This window comes from Nannospalax galili, unplaced genomic scaffold (assembly GCF_000622305.1).
Source record: "Nannospalax galili isolate Female #2095 unplaced genomic scaffold, S.galili_v1.0 scaffold627, whole genome shotgun sequence".
In the NCBI taxonomy this organism is placed as follows: domain Eukaryota; kingdom Metazoa; phylum Chordata; class Mammalia; order Rodentia; family Spalacidae; genus Nannospalax; species Nannospalax galili.
Window position 1 is genome coordinate 65,594 of NW_008355786.1, and position 24,442 is coordinate 90,035.

The 24,442-nt window shown below is 42.4% G+C and overlaps 1 protein-coding gene across 5 annotated transcripts in view; it reads right to left on the bottom strand.

Annotated features, from left to right (window-relative positions):
- Positions 1-24,442, bottom strand: part of Il16 (interleukin 16) — a 114,102-nt gene that overhangs the window by 38,494 nt on the left and 51,166 nt on the right. For all 5 annotated transcript variants that reach the window (XM_029556266.1, XM_008853390.1, XM_008853388.2 and 2 more), the window contains exons 3-4: positions 9,988-10,096; positions 3,849-3,982 (exon numbers count right to left, since the gene is read on the bottom strand). In XM_029556266.1, the coding sequence (XP_029412126.1) occupies positions 3,849-3,982; positions 9,988-10,096 (243 nt within the window). The remainder of the gene's footprint in view (positions 1-3,848; positions 3,983-9,987; positions 10,097-24,442) is intronic.

The window sequence follows — 24,442 nt, forward strand, 5'->3', positions numbered from 1 at the left end:
CCAAAGAGGGTAGGGATGAGCCACATGTGACATCAGCCAAAGAGAGGAGCCCAGCTACCTCCCTCCCAGGGGCCAGCAGCCTAAGGATTAGAATGTGGTTAGTGGGGTGTAGGTGACTCTGGTGCAGAGAGCCTCAAAGCCCACAAATGTTTATGAAGGCAGTTAAGCCAAGGGTAATATCACAAACCACACCGCCAGGATAAGCCCCTAAAGTCAAGCAAGAGCTCAAAAATACCACTATAGACTGTTCAGTTCAAGGGACATTTGCCATAATTTCTGCTTGTGCCAGGCATGGGGTGGTAGGCAAGAGGTCTGTGACCCAGAACCTCAAAAAGAGAATGTGAATTCCAGGGGAGGCAGATGGTGGCTAACTACTTGCATCAGAGAAGCAGAGGGAACCAAATAGATGTACATGCTATGTGCCCCAGCACCCCAGTGAGGGACAGCATAACTTGGCAGTAATGCTGACACTATGAAGCACTCTTGCCTAACCTAGATTCCTTTCCTGGCTCTGCCAGTTATCAACTGGTGACCTTGGAAAGATGACTTTGTCCTTGTGTGACTCAGTTTCCTCCAGTGGAAGATCATGATTCTAATAGGGCCTTCCTATGAATATGGTTTTGAGGAATAAATCTATATAGGTGCTTAGAACAGGGCCTGACCCATAGGAAGGGTCTACAAATTCTTATTATTATTACTCTGTGTTTCTTGACCAGTCCATGACTTGGGAAAATTCTGGTGCTTCTTCCCTGGCCACTGAGCCAACACACCAGCGAGTGTGTAAGGGGGCAGCAGGATCCCTGCTCATGAAGATGCAATGCTGCAAGTCAGCAGCATCACAGGCTGCTGACTCCCAGCCTAACACTGTCCCCGCCTACCAACTAGGGGATCCTGGGAAGGCCATATAGCTTCTATGAGTGTTGATTTCATTATCTATAGAAGTTAAATGTTAAAAGTGCTTACCCCTTCAGGTTGTACTCCCTAGTGGAATATCTCTTTGGGTAACAACACAAATGCACACAAACATTGTCCCATGACTAACATACATGGAATATGGAATGCATATGTGTTCCAAGACCATCACTCCCTGAACAAGTAGCTCCCCTTGTCCTCCTCCTTCTCCTTACCTTCCCTCTTCTCTAGACTCCTTTTGCTGGGTTGAAGCTGCCAGTCCCCAAAGGTACTCACAAAATGCACCACCCTGTAGCTCTAAACCCCACTCAAAGCTGTCCATTCACTGCGGATCCCATTATCCCTACCCCCTAAAAACAATCCTTCTGGAACCATGACCTTGCCACCTCCCTTGGAGGTCCCATGAAGACAAAATGAGACCATGTATGAGTATCTGTGATGGTTAAATTTAGGAACTTGAATGAGCCATGAGGTACCCAGATATTTAGTCAAATATTATTCTGTGTGTCTGTAAAGGTGTGTTTGAATGATATTAACATTTAACCCAGAAGGCCAAGCAGATTGGCCCTGACTGAGGTGGGTGGGCTCATCCAATTAGTTGGAAGCCTGGAGAAGGCAAGAGAATTGACTGCCTGTGTGAGACAGTCATTCCTATCTGACTACAGGCAAACTGGGACCAGTCTCCCCTGCCTCCCTGTTCCATCTCAAACAAGAGCTTTTCTGGGTCTTAAGCCTGAAGGGCTATCAGACAGAGCCTACATCATCGATTCTTGAGGTTCTCAGAGCTCTGGGTCTGCATCTGAACTAAACCATTCGCTCTCCTGGGTCTCTGACTTGCTAATTTATCCCAAAGAATGTGAGATTTTCCCAACTCATATTTACATGAACCAGTTTATTATAATAAATCTCTCTCCCTCTGTTCTCTTCTTGCTCCTCTTTTCCCTTTTGCTCCTCCTCCTCCTTCTCTCTTTCTCTCTCTTTTCTTTCTGCCTCAGTATCTAAGGAAGATTGGCTTCAGGATCTTTATTGATACTAAAATTTGTGGATATAGATGCTCAAATCCCCTAAACTGGTACCATATTTACATACAACCTATGCATAACCTCCCATATACTTTAAATTGCCCCTAGATTACTTACAATACCTACTAGGATGCAAATAGTATGTAAACAGTTGTTATGCTGTTTCGTTATGAAGTGGTACAGATGCAGCCACTGTCCATTCAACTACACTTTGGTCCGTGGTTAACTGACTATGTGGAGGTGGAACCCACAGACAGGGAGAGCTGGCTATGTAAGTATCCTATTGCTTCCCTGGAAACCCCTGATTACTGAATTAGCTGCTAGATACATGCTGAATTTGGCAGGGCTAAGTACATAGAGGAAGCCTCCACAGTCATCACAGCCCTGCTCATCTCCCGAAGTGTTCCTTCCCAGTGGAACTTGGTCCCTCAGTCCACACCACAGCTCTCTTTGCGGGCACCACCAGTGACTACAACCTCTCCTTACTGGCCAGAGCCGGAATCCCAGTGCAGGAAGTAGAAGGAACATCAGGACAACTTCTCTCAGGAAGTTCCCTTGCCTCAGTCCCTAGGGACTCAGCTGCAGATCTCAGAGGGCTTGAGTGTCCTTCCATATAGGCCCGGACATGGGGTCCCTCGGGTATTCTCAAACCACAGTCTTTTCTGACACCTACATTTCCAGTTTTCAAATGAAAAACAGTGCCTCAAAGAAAGCAAAGGAAGAAATTTATACAGCATCCCCTATGTACTGTGCTGGGAATCAGAATATCACTTGACCTTGGATTCAGTCACTGGGAGATAAACACTACCAAATAACCCAATGAAACACTTTGCTGAGCACCGTGAGAGAGGTGCAGATGCCTCCTGAGGGACACTGGCAACATATGAGACCTGTGCCATGAAAAAGACCAGGAAAGCTCCCAGAGGAGGGAACATAGAGTGGGTTTTGAAGAGTGAGGCAGGGCAAGGACAGGAGAGGCATCACAGGCAGCCTGGGGCAACACTGTGCTTCATGTCTGTGTAGTTCCTAACCTGTGAGCTGATCTATACTAAGAAGGACAGACTGGGGGGCCACCCAGGTCTAGTGCGGATCAAATTCTGATCCTTCAGTTTTAAGATACGTAAACTCCCAATGGTTACTCACCTTACCAAAGCCCATTTGATCCCTGTAGAATGGAGCTGCCCACACAGTCCTTTCTAAGCAATTTCAAGACTTGCTAAAATGTTGGTAACTTCCTATATCCTACACAGGGGCAAAATGTATAGTTCTGAAATAATGAATATCCAGCTTCAGGGCTGGCAAAGTAACTCAGTGGATAAAGATGCCTACCACCAAGCCTGACAACCTGAGTTCTATCCTGGGGACCCACATGGTGGAGGGAGAGAACCAATTCCTATAAACTGTCCTCACTTCTACACATGCACTGTGCCACGTGCATGCCCACATTCACAAATAAATAACTAAATAAGTAAATACCTAAATAAATAAATGTTTAAAAAAATGGTATCCAGCATCAAGTCCCACCTCTGTTACCCACTAGCATTGGGAATGTGAATAAATTCCTTAACTTGCCAAAGTCTTAGTTCCCTAGTTCCTTCCTTAGGGTTATTGTGCAGATGAATTGACGAGATGTCCATTAAGCTTTAGTTCAGATTTACCTGAGGATGGGAAGATACCAAGGAGCTCCTAAAGCACAGAGGTGGAAGCAGTTACATGTATCTTGCACAAGGGGGCGCCTAATAGCTGGACCTTCCTAAGTGATCTTTGCTTAGGGGGACGATTTTGACAGCTAAGCAAGCTCTGTCTCTCTGTAGTCTCTGGACAGAAGACCCCTGGGAAAGTTCTCTCAGCTACTGCTAAGGTTAGATATCCCCTTTCCTTCCACATCTCCAGGACCCCTCCCCTCATTCTTACCGAAACTGGACAGTCCAGTTGTTGAGAGAGGGACTTCCTGTTACTGCAGAGAGAGTAAGGCTGCCTGTCTGTAGAAACTGCAGATTTCTTGGTCATTGGAAAATCAGTTTCTCCTGAGCAATATGGGTTAACACCTAAATGAGAAGGGGGGGGCGACCAGAAAGAAATCATTTGTGTGTTCTCAAATACAAGCTCTACAGGGAACAAAATCACCCCCGCCCACTGCCAGCCACTCCTTAGCCAGCAGCCAGTGTGGGCAGAAACCATTCAGCGCCCAGGATGCAAAATGGGGACACCAGGCCACAGAAGATGCAGCAGCATTTTAACTTTCTCAACCCTGTGTTAGGCGCTCCAGGGTGCCGACAACAGTGTTCTCTCTCACCAGGGTGGGCTCCACTTTGCTCTTGTCCAACTCAGCAAGAAGTGACAGGAGTCTCCTGCATGTCACACGGTGTGCCAGTCTGCTGCAATCCAGGCTGCCAGGGAGTTTTCAATCCCAACCACGGTGAGAGGGGACAGCCCAGAGGTTCCTGGGACAGTGGCCATTGCAGTGACAGGTGACCAAATGGGAGAGAACAGGCAGGAACAGGACAGGATTGGTGTGGAGGGTGGAATCCTCCAACCACCCAAACAGTCCCACCAGTCTGCCTCTTATACACTCAAGCAGGTGCACAACCCCACACACAGGCAGACAACTTGGATACCTTGGAGATCTTGGAAAATGCAAAATATCACTTTTCTCTTCTGTGTGGGAATCCCAGTATGTCTGTGCTATTGTCCTTTTACATATAAATAATTCATAAAAATATTAATGAGATGCTCATGTCCTATTTTTCCTTCAACTTAGTCTTTGAATGGGCATGTTCTCCAGACTTCCTGTGGTCTCCACTGGGAGCAGCCATGTGCTCAGGAGCCACATGTGTTCAGTGCACTGGCAGTTCAGTTGGATTTCAGGGACTCAGGGCAGAGCACAGTTTTCCCAGCATCCCTCAGCTTGAGTGAGTGGATGGGCCTGTGTGGAAAGCCCAACACCACCCCATCCCAAGGAAAAGATGAGATTGGTGGCAGTTCAGAGGAAATGCAGGATGGATTAAGGATTTCCGTTTCCTTTCTGAGGTGTATGTGTGTGGGGGGGTGGGGGGGTAGCTAGCTTATTTATAGCCACATAGCAGTGACTAGCCAGAAAAGGTGATTGTTGAGAAAGAATCCTTGAGGATGTGAGATGCCTAGAGAGGAATACAGGGACAGAGGTACCCTGGGAAAGAGAGGTTTGGGTCCTGCAGGGGTCTGAAGGCAGCTAAGGAAACTTCTGACAGCTGCTCCCAACAGTCACCTCAGAGCAAGTCAGTGGTCCTCTGTAACTTGCAGGGAACAGTTGTTCCAAGATAGACCAGGAGGGAGAGGCTGCCAGGAGTTAGAAAACCAGGCATGAGGAAGGCAGGTTGTGGAGCCTCAGATCAGGGCTGGGAGGTAGGCCCAAGATTGTCTGGCCTAACTGCTCATGCACCATACTTGTGTGGGTGTTTGATAGGAATGGAGAGCCCACCCCCCTCCTAAACCGCTGAATCTGCCTGCATTGGTGAGGTCAGGGCAACCTGTATGTTTGGGAAGCTCTCCTAGTGATGCACACAGCCAGACTATCATAAGTTTTGGGGAGCTCTGTTAGCTCACTCCTTATTCATTAATGAGCAAACAGAAGGTCAAGGGCTCCCAGGGCTTCTGCTGATAGCAATGACCGGCACTGGATGAAGAAGGATGTGAGAAATGAGGAAAAGTGAACAGGCTGCCATTTGGAGTGCGTGACAGAGCAGGTTGATTGCAGAGCCATGAGCAAGTTCAGGGCAAGCTGCTGTGGTCAACCCCAGCTGAACACTGCCCTAAGCTCCAGCTGGTCTTGGTTCTCCTTCACCCTGCCTGAAAATTACCTGTGGATGCATGCCAATCAACTGAGAAATGTATCAAAATTATCATCTCCAGTGGTGGTCGCTGTGTGTGGGGGAGGGTGAAAACCATTTAAGCCTACATCACTGAGTTGATTGCGAATGTGGTTATAAAAAACTCAGGGCAACTCTCAAGTTGTTTTAAAAAGGGAAGCTATACACTGAAATAAATCTATAACTTTAATAATAAGTTTGCAGTTTAAGATAAAGTTGAATTAAGAAATGGAAAAGCTGGGCTGGGGAGATGATTCAGTGGTTGAGAACACGGGCTGTTTTTGCAGAGGATCCAGGTTCGATTCCCAGCACCGACATGGCAGTTAACACCCATCTAAAACCCCAGTTCCAGGGAAACTGACACCCTCTTCTGATTTCTGTGGGCATTGCATGCATGGATGGGTGCACTTACATATATGCACCCAAAACATTCATAAACATAAAGTTTTTAAAAATTTTTTAAGAAGAAATAGAAAAGCTAATGGGAAAAAGTACTGAATATGAGTAATACTATCCTTTTTAATTTATTTTTATTTCATATGTATGTGTTTTACTGCATGTAAGTGTACCTATGCATGCAATGCCCAGGGAGGCCAGAAGAGGGCGTCAGATCCCTTGGAACTGGAGTTACATATGGTTGTTAGCTGCTATGTGGGTGCTGGGAGCTACAAGAGCAGCCAGTGCTCTTAACTGTTGAGCCATCTCTCGAGTCCCTGAATAACACTATTCTAACTCCCTTGCCTCTCATAAAAGGAAAATTTAGAAAATTTATCCTGAAGTAGTTATTAATTAAGTTTAAACTAAGTAATTAGCTAATGTAATCATAAAACCTGAAGTAGGAATGAAGCTGAACAAATCTTACAGACTGCTGCAAAAGTAGCAAACAAAATATAACAAGACAGAAAACAAATGAATAACGTTACTATGGAAGCATAACTGACTGTATTTGAAAACCAACTTGGGGAGGAGAGGGTTTATTTGGCTTACAGCACAGTTAATCATCAAGGGAATCCGGCGCAGGAACTCAGAGCAGGAACCTGGAGCACAGGCCATGGAGGTAAGCTGCTTACTGGCTTGCTCTCCTGGCCTGTGCTCAGCCTGCTTTCTTATACAATACAGGACCACCTGCCCAGGGGTGACACCACTCACAGTAGCCTGGGACCTCCCACATCATTCAACAATCAAGGAAATGACCCACAGACATGGCTACAGACCAATCCAATGTTGGAAACAATTGGGGTTTCCTCTAACCAGGTGTCAAGTTGACAACTAAAGCTATCACACAGCAGGTAAAGGCACTTGCCACCAAGTCTGACAACCCGAGTTTGATCCCTAGGACCCACACAGTGGAAGGAGAGAACTAACTCCCACAAGTTGTCTTCTGACCTCAACATGTATGCTGCGGCATGTGCACCCCCCCAACACACACAATAAATAAATGAATGAAAAATAAATACATAACGTTTTAGAAAGAGGATGAACAAGAGCTGATCAATAGAGTTGCTAGTCTTCAGCTAATCATTAAAAAAACAACCTACATAGATTCTTACTTCACATAAAATGCCAAAAATAGATTACAGATACAATGCAAGTTTGGTGGGGGGGGGGCAAATCATCTGTAAGTTATAAGAAAATATAAATGTATATTTAATATTTTTCCAACATGGAATAAATAGTAAAAGGGAAAAGATGATTAAGTTTGATTGTACAAAAGTTAAAATAATTTCAAGTGTAAAACAAAATAAACTGGAGAAAGTGTTTTTTTCTAAAGAAATATTAACTTTTAACTATTAATTTAATCAAGAGGGTTTATAAGTTAATAAGATAGTGATGACCCCAATAGAAAAATTGTCAAATTCACCAAAAATTTAATAATGAAATAAAGAAATCTTTCAGCTCAACTAAAGAGGCCTGTTTTCTAGCTGTTTCATTAAATCAGTGCCAGTTATGGTTTGAGCAAGAAATCAAAGGCACACATTAGAAAATAGGCCTTATCTGCCTGAAAGACACATGAAGAAATGCTGCCAGCAGGGCTCAGGGAACCACAACCTGGCAAGACCAGCCAGGCACAGCCATTCCCAGTGCTGAGCACCCAACAGGGGACCAGGGAGACTAGCACCCTGGGGCTCTGTCCTCTTGCTAGTCACCTGCTGATGCTCTCAGTGACTGAACTCAGCTTGAACCTATGGGGTTGGGAGGCAAGTGACACTGCCTAAAGGATCAGTTCCCAGGACAGCATAGCTAACTTCATGGACAGGTGGCCTGTACAGTCACCAGGTCCCTTGGTCACGAGAGTCCCAGCTTGGTTTAATGCTGGGTTGTTGCCATTTTGGAAGTCCTAATAATTTTGAAGAGGGCTCCCATGGTCTCAATTTAGACAGAGCCCCACAAAGTATGTAACTGGTTCCAGGTGCAAAGCAAGGCAGAAAAGCAGAAACAGGACACAGAGAGAAGCCCATGCTTTTTTCAAATATTTTCAAAAAATTGTAACCCAGTATGAAGAAGTAGTTGGTCATAGATGTTGCTGAAGGAATATTAGCTGCTAATATTTGGCAGTGTGATCAAAGCCCTTAAACTTTAGCTGCCTTTGGAATCCAAATTCCATTTCTAGGAAATAATGAAGAAAACAAGTTACAGGAGCCTCCAAATGGGACATTATTCATTCACGGATGGTGCATAGTGCTGCAGGATAACAGGAGGCTCAGAGTTTGAGAAACTTGCCCAAAGTCACACAGATAATTGCTTCTGGGGAGCTGGATCCCAGTCCAAGAGCACTGGATTTCAAGTGTGCTGTCTTTTGTTTGTTTTTTTGAGACGAGATCTAATGTAGCCCAGGCTGACCTCAAACTCAATATATAGTTGAGGCTGACTTTGAACTCCTGATCATCCTGCTTCTGCAACTCAAGTGCTGGGACTGCAGGTGTGCACCACAATGCTCAGCTTTCAAATGTTCATTCTGCCTCCTTTGTGATTGTCACTCAGTGTTCACAGGGACTGACTGCTTCTAGGAACCCCCACAGATATCAGAATATGTGGGTGCTCTTTCATTCTTTGTATAACATTACTGACTATTATCATGTAATGTGTGTAAATAAGTCTACTTTCTATGCCAGATTATTTAGGACACAATGACAAGAGAAAAGAATCTGCATGTTTGGTATAGATGTAATTTTTTTCAAATATTTTCCATCTGCAGATGTGGAGGGCCCACTGGATTTCCTTTCAGGAATCAACACAAGCACGAACAATATTTCATGTACAAACTAAGCAATGTAGATTATGTTAATGAAAACTAAAAAAGGGGGGGGCTGGAGAGATGGCTCAGCAGTTAAGAGCACTGACTGTTCTTCCAGAGGACCTGGGTTCGATTCTCAGCACCCACATGGTGGCTAAAAATCTGTAACTCCAGTTCCAGAGGATCTGACATCCTCTTCTCACTTCCATGGACATTGCACGACATAGGTGCACTTACATGCATGCGGGCAATATACTCATACACATAAAACAAATAAAATATTTTTAAAATGAAAACTGAAAATAATGGAAATATCTAGTAAAAGAGAGTATATTAACTGTGATTGCATAGGTTCATACAATGAAATTTTGTGCTTCCACTAAAATATGGTGTTAAGAACAGAATTTCCAATGACAAGAGGTAAATACATGGCTATATATATATGAATTTATGTGTACAAAGGATCTACAGGCATAAAAGAATAGGAGGAAAATAACTGAAAACATTAGCATAGATTATAATATTATGATTTGTTCTGATTTTAATTTCTTCCTGACTTTCTGCATTCCTCACATTATCCTAGTCTATTTAATCAAGAGCCATGAGGCCTTCCAGCCTCAGCCCCTATCATACCACAGACAAAGTGACAGAGGCTGGGGAGGGAGACTTGTTCAGCACAAGGAGCATGCCAGCAGTCAGAGCAAACCCTTGTCCCTTCGTTCAGGTCTTCCCTGCATGGCACCCAGCCAGAAGAACTGACACAGAAGTTGGGCAGATCAGTGTAGGACCCTTCCTAGCTGTGAGAGAAGCACACTCATGAGGAGTGCTCCCAGAGACAAGCAACCTCTATCTTGGTTTAGCCTGACTGGACCAGGGGAGAGCCAGTGCCCCAGTCTCCCTGAAGCACTGACAGTCCCTACTAGGTCCCACTTAAGTTCTGTTTCAGAAGACATTTTGGCAAGGTACTTACTGGTAGAGTTGCTGCGTGTCCTTTGGTGGCAAACTTTAGGAAACAGGAAGCTGCTACTTTGTGCTTCTAGTTTTCCAGGCTTTTCTTTAGAGGAAGCTGTAGAAGATTCCTGTGAAAACAAGTCCCATCTTCTTTACTCAGCAAGTTAGGAGGAACAAGAGTACTTAGCACAGTAGGGCGTTGGCATTGATCATAGAAATATCTATCACTTTGTCTTTCTTCTTCACTAAATAACTGGCACTCTGAGGGAAGAGATATAGGATCATTGTCATTCATTTATTCACTGACATGCATTCACTCATTTAATAAAACATACTGAATGAATAGCTATTACATAAATATTAAACTAATGCAATAAGTACTGAATGCATATGTCAAATAGTAGATGTCAGGTTCTTCATTAAACACGGGGAAATTCAGTGGTGATCAAGACAGATAAGGGCCTTGACCTTGGATAAATGGCATTTTAGTGAAAAAAAGACTAACAGCAAACAAAGAAAGGTAAAAGATAACTACAGAGAATGCAATTGCTCTGATGGAAAGGATTGGAGAGTGTCATTAGTAGAGAGACACAATGAGGTTGCTACATTGTTCTGAGATGAAATCCTAGGCACTCATAAAAAATATCAGTTGAGGGTCTGGAGAGATGGCTTAGTAGTTAAGAGCTCTGACTGCTCTTGTAGAGGATCTGGGTTCAGTTCCTAGCACCTACATGGTAGCTAACAACTGTTCATAACTCCAGTTTCAGGGGACCCGATGTACTGTTCTGACTTCCACAAGCACTGCATGACACAGGTGTACTTACATACACACAGGAAAAATACACACATAAAATTAAAATAAATAAGTAAACAAAAATTTAAAATTATTGAATAAATATTATACAAAGTTTTAAAACATTGAACCATTCAAGTATTCTTATGAGTCCTTTAATTTTATATATTACTGATTTCTATTTGCAAATATTTAATTTAGGACTTTAAAAGTCAATATCTTTAAGTCAAATTTGCTTTTGATTCTTTTTTATTTCTGCTTTGCCATGTTGAATAACTTCACTCTTTTATAGCAATGATTTTATCTTAATATTTTCTAGCACTGGGGAGATGGCTCAGTCTTTAAGTAAAGTGCTTGCCACACAGCAATAAGGACATGAGTTTGGATGCCCTGTAACCAGGTAAAAAGGCAGATACAGTGCCATATGCTTGTAATCTCAGTGCTGAGGAGCCTGAAATGGGTGGATCCCTGGCACTCACTTGCCAGCCAATGTAGCTGAATCAGTAAGCTCCAGGTTCAGCTAGAGGTCCTATCTCAAAAAGCAAGGTGGAAGGCAACTGAGGAGGACACCTGATGTTGACCTCTGGCCTCTGCACATGCACGCAGACAGACAGACAGACAGACAGACACACACACACACACACACACACACACACACCACTAGTTTCCACTGTACTGAGTTCATAGATATTAAACCACATAGTTGGGCTCATTTCCCTAACAGTGTGAAAAAGTATATAACTCTTCCTTGTGTAAGATGAGAATCCGAAACAACTTCTAGTCTCTTTCCTTTCCTCTCTTGGTGTTTTAGAAACAGAGAATGAAAGGGATAGAGGTAATAAAGGCAAACAGATTATTTTACTTCTGTTCCTGTATCTGTTCTATTTTGTAACTTTATTACCTACAAAAACATTAACTTACTACTATAGTCCTCTGTGTGTGTGTGTGTGTGTGTGTGTGTGTTCAGAAAAGTTGTAGATGGAAATTTCCCAAAGCATTTGCATGCCTGTGGCTGTCACATTTGAATGAGTAGCTGAGTATAGGACCTTTGGGTACTGGTTATTGTGTCTGAATGCTATAGACAGTGCAAATGTTGGGGGGCATTTAATGTTGTATTGTGTTGGGGACCCCTTTTCTAACTGACATGACTACCTTTCTTAGAATGCGGTATGGCAGGCCCTGGTTAACTCTATGTGCTGAGTGGGTTCAATCTCCTGTGTCTGGTATGCTCTCAGGGCAGAGAGAGGGTCTGCTGTGCCCTAGCACCTTCACCTCCAGGGTGGCTACTAGTAGCTGGTCAGTACTGAGGGAACTGTACACTTCTTATCCTCTCATTCCTAAGCTTTCCCCAGCTGTATGGTTGATGACAGGCTAGTGAGACTTCCTAGATCCATTTTCACCTGCAATATAGCATGCAGAAAATTCTCATGGCCTCCAAAACAAGTGGAGAAGTAATCGGGTATTTAGTAATCAACCTGGAGCCTAAAATCCACTCACAGTCTTTGAAAAAATAAAACTATATCCAGTTTTGACACAAGCAAATCCTGCAAAAAACCACAGGTGGGTTCCCTTTTATTTCCTGTAAGTTGATGCAGATAACCAGAAGCTGCATCAGCATCAGGGTAGAGTCCAAGGCAGTCATTTTTCTTTTCAGCAACACATGGCATTGCATTAACCTGAACAAAATTTCCTATTTTAACCAGGTTAATTCAGTGAATTTTTTATAAGAAAAGAAAACTGCAATTATATACAGATGGCAGTTTAGTTTAATTGAATTCTAGAGATTCTGATTTCCAAAATTAATCTTAATAGCTACTTCTCTGAACCCATTTGAATATTCAACATAATATTCAAAATACATTTCTTAATTACAATAGTCTGCTGAGGTCATGTCCTGATTATACTTTGAAGACCTCCCTCTGGCTTCATCTCCATTTCTTCATGCACTCCAGTGAGTAATCAAATGCAGCCTCAAGACAGCTGAGGATCTGCTGAGCATAGCAGCTAAACGGTCTGCTTGTTCAGGGTGATCCTTAGTCACAAAGCATGTGTATATACTGACCCTTATCCTCAAATGCATGAGATGCATATTCAGAAATGTATTTTCCAAGCCCTAGATACTTAGTAATATGAGAGCAAATAAATTAACAAGATATGTACAAGACACGGAATACTAAACTTAAAATAATGTTGAAAAGAGTTTTATAACACAAATGTACTTGTGTTCTCTGTAAGTTAAAAAATGTTGATAGTCTGACTACAATAAAGTAAAACATGCCTTTTAAAAGGCTAGAAAATATGCATCAAAATAGTAGCAGTCATTCAGCAAATGTTTGTTAAACACTTACTATATACTTGGGCACTCTTCCTAGTTGTGAGAATAGTCAATAGACAAGAAATATAAAACCCTACTGGTATGAACTAGCAACTTCGCATGGTGAAGTTACGGTCCCTTCCCTTCCCTTCCTTCCCTTCCCTCCCTTCCTTTCTTCCCTTCTCTCCCCTCCTTCCCTTCCCTTCCCTCCCCTTCCCTCCCCCTCCTACCCCTTCAGTGGGTCTATCTAAAAGACTCCCAAATTGCATAACTCTTATCACCACATGGAGGCAGGATCTGGGCACTCTCAGGCAGTGCCCTGCTTTCTCAGCCCCTATGCCAGAGGGAGGCTGGAACAGGCACTCTCTGTCTGCTGAGATCACAGCCACTACACAGATGGAGCAGCTCACCTTATTTCTTGAGACAGGATCTCTCACTGGCCTGGAGCTTGCCAAGTAGGCTACTCCCCTCCCCCAGCAAGCCCCAGGGATCCACCTGACTCTGACTCCCCAGATCTGAGAGTACAAGTTCACATTACCATATCCAGTTCTCTCACATGGGTTCTGGGGATTTGAACTGAGGTCCATATATGTGCAACAAGCATCTTACTGGCAGAGTTATTTTTCCTAGACAGGATCAGGCTGATTTTGAACTCACTATATAGCCAAGGATGATCCTGAACTTCTGATCCTTGTGCCTTGAGTGCTGGGTGATGGATATGGACCACCCAGTTCAACATATTTTATGTTTTTTAGATTATCTACAGTGTGCACTTACTATTTTGCACTGAAGTCCAAACCAAATCGATGATATTATATTTATTTCAGTTGTTACCATAGTAGACTTTTGCTCATTGCTCTGTCTCTTCCTTTTTCTCCTTATAAAGTCTCAGTCCAAATTAGAAATTGCCTGCCCAAGCAAGTCAAGATGGTAGGAGAATCGCAGGAAATACAACCTATCCCCAATCCCATTAGTGTAAAAACATGAATACTCTGTTCAAAGGGGGTGTCTTTTGCTGAGATTTTCAATGTTGGTTTAGGAAGATCTGATCCAAAAGAAATAGTGTCAACTTGATCCTCCACAGGGTGCCCCAGTTCCCACAGTGCAGTCCCTCTTGTCTCATTGCCCTGTTGCAGGAGCAGTGATCCCCCTTGTCCCCCTCCTCTTCCTCCTCCTCCTCCAAGGCACTGAAACCACTTGTGCAAGCACAAGACCATGTACCTGAGCCTTCCTAAGTCATCACTTTCAGTCCTGCATTTTTGAATGCAACTGATGAATGTGTTTAGAGGGCCACTGGACTATTTCCCTTTATAAATTATCACATGTCAGAAGATGATTCACAAGAATCAAACTGCTTCCCGTGGCTTCCAGGGGAGCCTGGCCATTCTCACCATTCTCGGGCAATCATGTCCTGGGTGGGGCAGCTCCACATCAAAGCAGTCTCTGTAGGAGCCCCTAAGCATTTCCATAGACGCCTCCCTCCTCAGCACACAGAACTCCTCAGTTCATGCTTCCAAGGTGGGGCTGCTCTCCACGCTGGGGCTTTGTCCCTGAGGTCAGGGGACTGACCGAGAGACTTCAGAGCACACTTCCCCTTGTGCTCATCAGAGACCTCTGCCCTGGGTGACTTTTCTGTGGGTGGTGTTCCCCATTATTACCTAGGCAGTGGTCTCTGCACCAACCAGTCCCAATGTTCAGAGTGGGGCTTGGAGTCTACTGCCAAGTGTGCTCTTCAAAGTATTTTTGCCAAAGTAAAGATTGGTCATATGTTTTCTAGGGATAAACAGTCAACTCTAAAAAACAGAAAACCCCATTATTCCCATGGAGCAGGGAATGAACCAAGAATGGAGGTGAGGAATTCTGAGGGAATATGTCCTACAAGCAAGACAATTCTGGAGCCTAGACTTCTCCCAAGAGTTATCAGTCTCATTCTGTTGGGAGAGCTCATTTTGCCTATGGACCCCAGGCTGGCATCAGTGACAGAGCTTGATGGTTCTAGAGTTTGCTGGCTGCAATTGTCCTCAATGCAATTTTCTATTTTCTTTTGAACTGAGTTGGTATAACTATTACAGTCTAAAGGAACCACACACTGTAACCCAACTGTCCCTAAGGAGGCTCATTTCCTGTGTTTGGTTTAATTATGCAGGAATGGCTTTGATCTTTAAGTCATGAGGCTACATTAGCAGGCTCCAGCAGATTGGTTCTGGGGGTGGAGACCTGGTCATGTGGATGATGCCACATACCTGCTGGTATGGAGGGGAAAGGGGCCCACAACCATTGTCACCAAGTTCTTGTAATTCCACCTTTTCAAATCTGTGCACATCCATTTTCACTGCCTGCCACAGTTCAAGGCAGTGGCTCAGATCAATCTATTTGCAATGGCTACTGATATCTTGAAAATAATATTTCTACCAAATGATGCTGCAACAGCCGGATAGCCACATACAAGACCATGAGTTGGACTCCTTTCTTACACCATACATACAAAGTAACTCAAAATGGTCCATATGTCTACAAGAAAGAGGTAAAGCTTTAAAACACTAAGAAGAAAATTGTGCAAGTCACCATGGGCTTGGCTTGGAGATGCTCCATACATATGGTACTAAAACTACAAGTGACAAAGGGACAAATAAATAAATGGGCTCTATCAAAAGTTAAAAGTTTTCTAATTTAAAGGATAACCCCCCAAAATGAAAACCATCAAATTGCAGAATTGGAGAAAATATTTGTAAATGATATCTGATGAGGGAATTGTATATGTAGGTTATATAAAGAATTCTTACAATTCAATCATAAAAAGGCAACCTAGCTTTAAAGACACAAGTGACCCCTGCATTCCACAGTGCTTTCCAGAAAAGTTTTGGAATGGTTTGAGGCCTTGCCTTGCTCTCTCCAGAGCAAGGTTATAGAAATTTTAGATAATTGCTGGTAAAAAAAAAAAAAAACTGATCCATATAGTTTTTTTCCCAAGGAAGACACATAAGAGACCTAGAAGTACATGAAAAGAAATCCAACATCAGTAGCTGTCCTGGTTATCTTTGTCAACGTGACATAGACCAGTGACATCTGAGAGAGGAATATTGATTAAGGAATTTCCTGTGGGCATGGCTGTAAGGGATTGTCTTGATCATTAACTGATGTAGGAGTACCCAGTCCACCACAAGTAGTATCATCACTAGGCAGGTGGGCCTGGGCTGTATAAGAGTATTAGTTATGTTTTCTGTTGCTGTGATAAAGCACCATGACCAAGGCAACTTAGAGAGGAAAGAGTTTATTGGGCTTATGGTTTCAGAGGGATGAGTCCATCATGGTGGGCAAGGCAGGGCTGGAGGCTGCAGGAGGCAGCTGGAGCAGAGAACTGAGTGCTCACATCTTCAAGCAGGCACAGGAAGAGAGAGAGACAGACAGAATGGAAGTGGGAATAAGGCTTATGAACTCTCAAAGCCAACCCCCAGTGCCATGCTTCCTTCAGGAAGGCCAGATGTTCTAAACCTCCACAAACAGTGCCACCAACTGGGAACAAAGTGTTCAAACACCTGGAGCCTATGGGGGATATTCATTCAAACCACCACAAGAAAGCTACCTAAGCATGAGCCTGGGAGTGAGTGTGCCTCCATGATTTCTGCCTTATGTTCCTGCTTGAGTTTCTGCCTTGACTTCCCTCAATGATAGACTGTGACCTGGAAGTGTAAGCCAAAGAAATCCTTTCCTCCCTAAGCTGCTTTTGGTCATGGTGTTTGTCAGAGAAACATAAAAGAAACTGGACATCCAAAAAATGCCAATCAAAGTCACAGTCGGACATTGCTTCATACCACCTACAAAGGGCTGTGATCACACCCATACAATTCCCACCAACACAGAGAAAATACAAAACAAATGTTGCAGAGACTGGGGAGATGGCTCTATCGGGAAAGTGCTTGCCTTGCAAGCATGAAGAGCTGAGTTCATCCCCTAGAACCTATGTTACAAAGCTGAGTACACTGGCCCATGCTTATAATCCCAGTGCAGGGGAGGCAGGGATTCCCTGGGGCTCAGTGATCAGTCAGCCTAGACGACTTGGTGACTTCCAGAACACTGACAGGCCCTCTCTCAAAAAAATAAAGTGCTTTCCCTCAAATGCAGCTCCTAACCTATAATGTATACATGTACGTATGTAAACAGCTATAAATGCAGATATAGTATAGCATTTAGAAAGGAGATTAAAAAGAGAACTATTCAATGATGAGGAAGGAGAGAATGCAGGCAAAACAACACTAAGCCATGAAGGAGGAGATGAAACTAATTGTTTTCCCAGTTTCAAATCTGTCACAGTTTAGTTTTTATGATAAATAAGTGCATAAAAATGTAATTGATAGTGAAAGTCTAAGGCCCTAAACAGAGCTCTGTAGCTTCAGGATGGTTTTCTAACTACATAGGACCTCACTGAGATATATAGAATTTGGGCCCAGGCAAGTGTTCATTTTAGTGTCTACCTTAATCTAGGTTCTGTGTGATGTTTTTGTTTGTGAATGCAATACAATAAAGTGATTTTATAATAATTTTTAAAAAAGGGAACAAAGTCCTTACTTTCTAGCACCACCACTGGTCTTTTCAGTAGTACCTGCTGATAAAATTATCTATTTATCAGAGAAGTGATTCAACACTCAGGTGTGCTGTATGAGTTTAAGCCTTCATCCATCTATCTTAACATCAAGTGGATGCCATGGGAATGTATCCATACACCCTTTCCAGTGGAATAGGAACGACCAAGTTCTTCAAATTCACCCCAGGTTTTGAATCTCTGGAAACAAGTCCATCAGCCTTTTCATGTCTGTCAGCTACTTATCTCGTTTGCATGTTAAAATATGTTTGAATGCAGAACGTATGAGGTGGACAGTACCTGAGGAACAGCAGCTGAGCTCTAGCCTTTACAAGCATGTGCAAACAGGTGAGCCTGTGCCTGCATAAACACATGAATTTGCACACATGTGACCATACCTACCCATACATATACACATACCCAGAAATGCTAACTCCCACACTAATGGTGGAAATGTAAAGTGATGGAGCGTCTTTGGAAAACGTCTTCACAATTTTTCAACAATTTTGATATAAAATCATCCAGCAATTCCACTCTTAGGGATACACTCAATAGAAGTAAAAACATAAAACCATGTGAAAACTTACACAAATGTTCAAACAGGAATTATAACATTCACAAAGTAGAAAGCAACTCAAAGTCTATGGACTGATAAAAGGGTGGATGAAATGTAATATATTCTTATGATGGAATGTTATATAGCAATTGGAAGTAATAGAGGGCTGATACAGTCTGCAACACAGATGACGGGAAAACATCTTAGTAAGCAAAAGATGCCAGAGATGCCCAGAGCTGTGCTGGTTGGAATACAGTAGATTTGGTCATATCCCCTGTAGCTTGTGGACTCACTGGGAACAGGGATGGGACAGAAATGTGGGCTATAGGGAATAACTGCTGAAGGCTAGCAAGTTTCTTTTGAGGTGGTAAAAATCATTTAAAGTTAGATAGCGGTGATGGCTGTACACTTTGTCAGACAAACTGGAACCACTGACTATCATGAGTAATTATATGATATGTGAGCTGTATATGAATAAAACCATTAAAAATGGTACAGACTGTAGTGTACACCTGTAATTCTAGCATTCTGGAGGCTGATGCTCCTGATCAAATCAATCATGAGTTCAAGGTTATATAGCAAGATCCTGTCTCAAAAATATATATGCATCTGTATATTTAGAATGCTTCCAGTCTTTTCTCCCTTAAGTTCTTTACATTGTTGCCAACATGCTTTTATAAAAAACAACAACACCCAAGAGGCTTTCAAATTAAATCTATGATGGCTCCATCTCTGATGGAGTCAAGGTCAAAGCCAAGCTTCCTGTCAGGTCATCCAAAGTCCTTTCTCACCTGACACTGTTCAAGATGACACAAATCTCCTTGCTTCCAGCTAGCCACACTGCCTAACAGGTGAACTTTGGACGCCCTGTCCTGTCTGTCTAGTCCCTACTCTTCATCCTTCCAGAGCCAATCTAGGTATCACTAGATTGTTCTCAGACAAATTAACACCTGCCTCCTGAGAAAGCTGTCCACTCATTCTGCCAGGTAGATGAGGGGACGCCTTCAAATCTCCATGGCTGTCTACCATTGTTTTTGTATCTGCTGGGAACAGTCCTTTACTATTCTTCTCCCCGGGGAAGATGTGTATGTTTTATTCATGCACATTAGATAATTATGCTGTCAACTTTATATACTTCATTTATTAATTTTATTTTCTGTGTATGAGTGTATTGCCTGCATGTAAGTGTACCCATGTTGTGTAGTGCCCACAAAGGTCAGAAGAGGCTCTCAGATCTCCTGAAACTGGAGTTACAGACGGTTGTTAGCTGCCATGTGGGTGCTGGGACTCGAACCCAGGTCCTCTGCAAGGGCAGCTAGTACTCTTAACCACTGAGCCAACTCTCCAACCCCTACTTTAAAAAAGCCATTCCTCTATAAATTTGGACAAACACCCCTAAATTTAAAAACAACTTCAAAGAGTATTTTTTTAAATATATTTGCTTTTTCTGAAAAATAAAAACTCACATAAAACAGTGTCACAGTGTCTGTATTTCTATTTATTTAATAGAAATGCCCTCAGAATCCTAATATCCAGGAGCTGGAAAGATGACTCAGCAGTTAGGAACACTTACAGAGGATCAGAGCAGATTCCAGCACCCACACTGCACAACTCAAAAGAATCCTAATATCCAGTCAGTCCACAAGTAATGCCAAGTTATCTCCCAAGAATTTCTCAGCTTTGTTTCTTCATATTCTAGAAATTTATTATAGGAATTAATTGAATAAAATATATAAAGGTGTCTTACAAAGATGCTCATCAATGACAGGGGAAAAGCACTTTCTGCAAGTGTGGTGGACTACTTACTTTGAACGTTCTGCTAAAATCAAATAACAGTGTTAAATGGGTTAGAAACCCATCAAAAGAAAAGCAATGGAATCAGGCAATGCAAAGACTGAACAGTAAACTAAGGCTGTACCACCCTGCTCTGAGAAATAAGCAGAGCCCAGAGGCCGCGGCTCTGAGATCATTTGATGAACCCTCTGAATTTGAGCTTTGTCTCTCATAGCCTGATGGGTTGCAGGACCCAAGAGAAATCTCAACTCCATCCTAAGACAGGAGTATAATAGGACGTGTTTTTGTGTGTAAGGAGGAAGACCCAAGGATTATCTCTTCATTTTAAGTGTGAACTGGAACAGATCCATGCAGTCCCTTAGGAAATGGATGAGAATTATCAGTCTGGATATAGCCCTGAAGGAAAAATGGGAAATCCCTGAGGATTGATGATTACCAGATAGAGTTTACAGCAGTTGGCAACCCTAAATCATGCCATTCAGATATCTTAAAAACCTCTAGACAAGACCTTAGTTGGAATGGCTCCAGACTAGTGATGCCCCGACTACTCTGAAGAGCAAATTTGAATTGCCTGTGGAAGGACCAGCATTGTCTGAAGCCGGGAAAATTCCCACAGAGAAAGTGCAGGACATGGAAGGCCTCAGTAAAAAGTCAAACAAAAACAAAACTCACTGAAACAAGGCAGGATTGGAGAAGCACAAGTAGCTGGGCACGCCAAAGCCAGGCTTGCCAAGACTGCAGAGTGAGCACACACAGACGCCATTAAATGCGCTTGATGATTTAAATAAATCAAAGAAGCGATTGAAAATTCTAAGGAAAAACTGCGAAAGTTTCTCAGCAGACTCAAAAAAGAACCAATAAAAACTAAAATTACTATATTCAGAAATAAACAGACTGAACATGGTATTGGATAGCACTGAAGAGAAGGTAAGAGAATTAGGACACATATGAAAAACACGCAGATGGCAACGCAAAGACACGGAAAATGAGTGAGACGTTTCAGAAAAGCATGTTACAGTGACAGGCCTTGTGCAGGATCAAATGTTGAGAATGAAGGAATTTTCTATCTATCTATCATCTATCTATCTATCTATCTATCATCTATTATCTATCATCTATCTATTACCTTCTGTTATCCATCTATCTCACATTTCATGTAATAACATCTGAGAATACCCCAGTTCTGACTAAAGATGTGAATCCACAAATTCATCAAACCCCACAAACTCTAAATAAGATAAATTGAAATTAAAAACATGCCCAGAAATTTCTGAGTAAAACCACAAAACAATCAAGCATTTAGCTCTTAAAGACAGCAGGCAGGAGTTAGGGAGATGGCTCCATGGGTCAGAATACATGTTCCATGAGCAATGAGGACCTGAGTATGGATCCCAGCATTACCATAAAAAGCTAGGTATGGCCATGTGTACACCTTGTAATCTCAGCACTGGGGATGGGGAGTGGAGACAGGAGATTGCTGAGACTTGCTGGCCACCAGTCTAGCTCCAGGTCCAGTGAGAGACCCTGTCTCAAAGGAATAAGCAATATAGAACAGGATACCAGACTTCTTCCTCTAGCCTCTGCATGTACACACAGGCACACACACACACACACACACACACACCCCACAAACTAATATTTTTAAGCAGCAGGTAGAGAGAAAGGATAGACTGTCTTCCAACAGGAAAAAGCTTCAACCCACTACTCATAGCAAGTGTGTAAGGCAAACGGGAAACAAGTCATTAAAAACATACATATGTGGCTGGAGAGGTGGCTCAGCAGTTAAGAGCACTGGCTGCTCTTGCAGAGGACTCAGGTTCAATTCTCAGCACCACATGGCAGCTAACTGTCTGTAACTCCAGTTCCAGGGGAATCCGACACCTTCTTCTGACCTCTGCAAATACTGTATGACATGATTGTACTTACATGCAGGCAATACACTCATATACATAAAATAAAAATAATAAATAAAATATTTAAAAATATACACTTCTAAGGAACTTGTGACTCATAGAAGAAATCACACTGGAAATCTAAAAGCAGTTAGTACAGAATGATAGTGAGAATCTACTTAGCAAATCTTGCGGCAACTAAAATATAGCATTATACATAGAGTTACAATCCTAAGTATTTATATTAAAAAGAAGAAAAGCTGAAAATAAGTAATGACATAATCTTCAAAGAAAATGGAATAGGGAAGATAATAAAGAACTTATAAAGTAAAAATAAACATGTAATAGGAACACTGGACAAATTAAAAGCTGGTTCTGTGAAAAGCTTTTAAAATGTTAGTGATACTCCAGTATGATTATTCAAGGGGTAAAAAGGCACAGAGCATAAAGAACATAAAGGGACATAGCTACAGATGCAATCTGAAGATTATAAAGATGGTAAGGAGACATTATAAACAGCTTTATATGGTACATTTGAGCTATTAGATGAAACTGGAAAATTATAAGAAAGTGCACTTTATCAAAATCAACTGAAAAAATTAGGAATCCTTAATGGGCTTGTAAAAATGAAATAAACAGAACACTTAAAAACCTTCCCACAGGGAAAACATGAGTACCAGATGGCATAAACTGTAAGTGTTACAGATCCTTCTAGAAATAAACAATTCAAGAGTTCAATAACTAAGGACCACATTGCATAGTTTACAGGGCTTGTTATGGGTTGGATGTGAAGAGTCCCCCAAAAGGCTCATGTGTGAAAGCTTGGTCCACAACTGGGGGATTCAGTCACAGAGAAATGATTAGACCCTGAGGGCTTCTGATCTCATCAGTAGATCCCTCCATTGATAGGTTCATAATAGGAGGACTTTGTTGGGAGGAGTGGAAAGTAAGTGGGAGTTAGTTAGAAGTAGGACACTGGGGTCTCACCTGGAAAGATATACCTCCCTCCCACACACACACCTGGATGCCATGAGGTGAAGAAGTGAAAGAGATCAATGGTGAATGGTTTGTCCCTCCTCTAGGGTGCTCCACCTCACCACAGACACAGAAACAATGGAGTCAAGCTGACAGTGAATTGAAACCTCTGGAACCATGAGCCAAAATGAACCATTTCTTCTGGGTATTTATCACAGTGTCAAAAACAACAAACCTAGAAAATTTAGATGCCTGGCAAGGAAGAAAATCTTGATACCTACCAGTAAAAGAGATGAACAAAGAAATTCTGATATCATCATGAGGTGCACATGACTTTGGAACCAGTATGACAAATGGAAAACAATCACACACATAAACTTAAACTCACAAATAAAATAGTAACCAACTGTATCCAGGGATCCAATGAACAGTTTAATATTGGGGAAAAAATGAAATAACCTGCCCTTTTAAAGAAGAAAATGATCTCCAAAGATTATATAGTGTACATTTCTATTTCTTTATGTCTGTTAGTCACCTTGAGTTGTGAGAAATACTTGAGAGAAACAACTTCAAAGGAGGAAAGATTTATTCTGGCTCATGCTTTTAGAGGTTCCATTTGTGACTGGTCAACTCCGTTAATCTGGGTCTAAGGCAAAGCAAAGCCTCATGGCAGTGAGTGTGTGCTGGAAGAGGTTGCTCATAGCAGCCAAGAAGCAGATATAGGCCCCAAAGGTATATACCCCAGTGACTACTTTCCTCAGTGAAGCCCCACCCCTGAAGGTTTCCACACCACCAATAATACCATCAAACTTCAAGTCCATCAACAACTGCCCCATTGATCTTCTCAAAAAGCCTATTCGCAGGCAGCCAGTCCTTTAACAATAGGAACCTTCTGAGGAACACTTCACATCCAAACTATGCCAATTGTATTCTCGACAAGGCAGAAGAGGTTGAAACAGAAACACAGAGCTGTAAACAGAATAAATTCAAAGCCACATTAAAAACACATCGCACATAATACAAACAAGGTGACCCAACTCAGAAAGACAGAAACTACACGTTCTTGTTCATATGCAGATCTGAGCATGCAATGCAAACATGTATGTGTATAAATGGATGTAAATGCTGGTAAAGGCTTAAAAACAACAGGAGACCAAGAGAGGGAAAAAAGAAGTGCTGTGGGAGGGAGGCAGGACCCATGTGGCATCAGAGTAGAAAGGAGACTTGGAGGAGAATACAGCGGGTACAGAGGTAGGGGATGGGAAGATGAGGGCAGAAGAATCTCTGAAAATATACTTTGTTTAAAAATGCCATAATGATATCTAATTCTTTGTGTGCTAATTTGAAATTTAAAAAAAATTTTTTTTTTTGGTCTTTTTGAGACAGGGTCTTCCTGTAGCTCCAGCTGTCCTGGAACTCCCTATCTAGACCAGGCTGGCCTTGAACTGACAGAGATCCACCTGCCTCTGCCTCCCAAGTGCTAGGATTAAAAGTGTGCATACCATGCCTGGCCATAAATTAAATTGGGCTGGAGAGATGGCTCAGCAGTTAAGAACACTGATTGTTCTTGC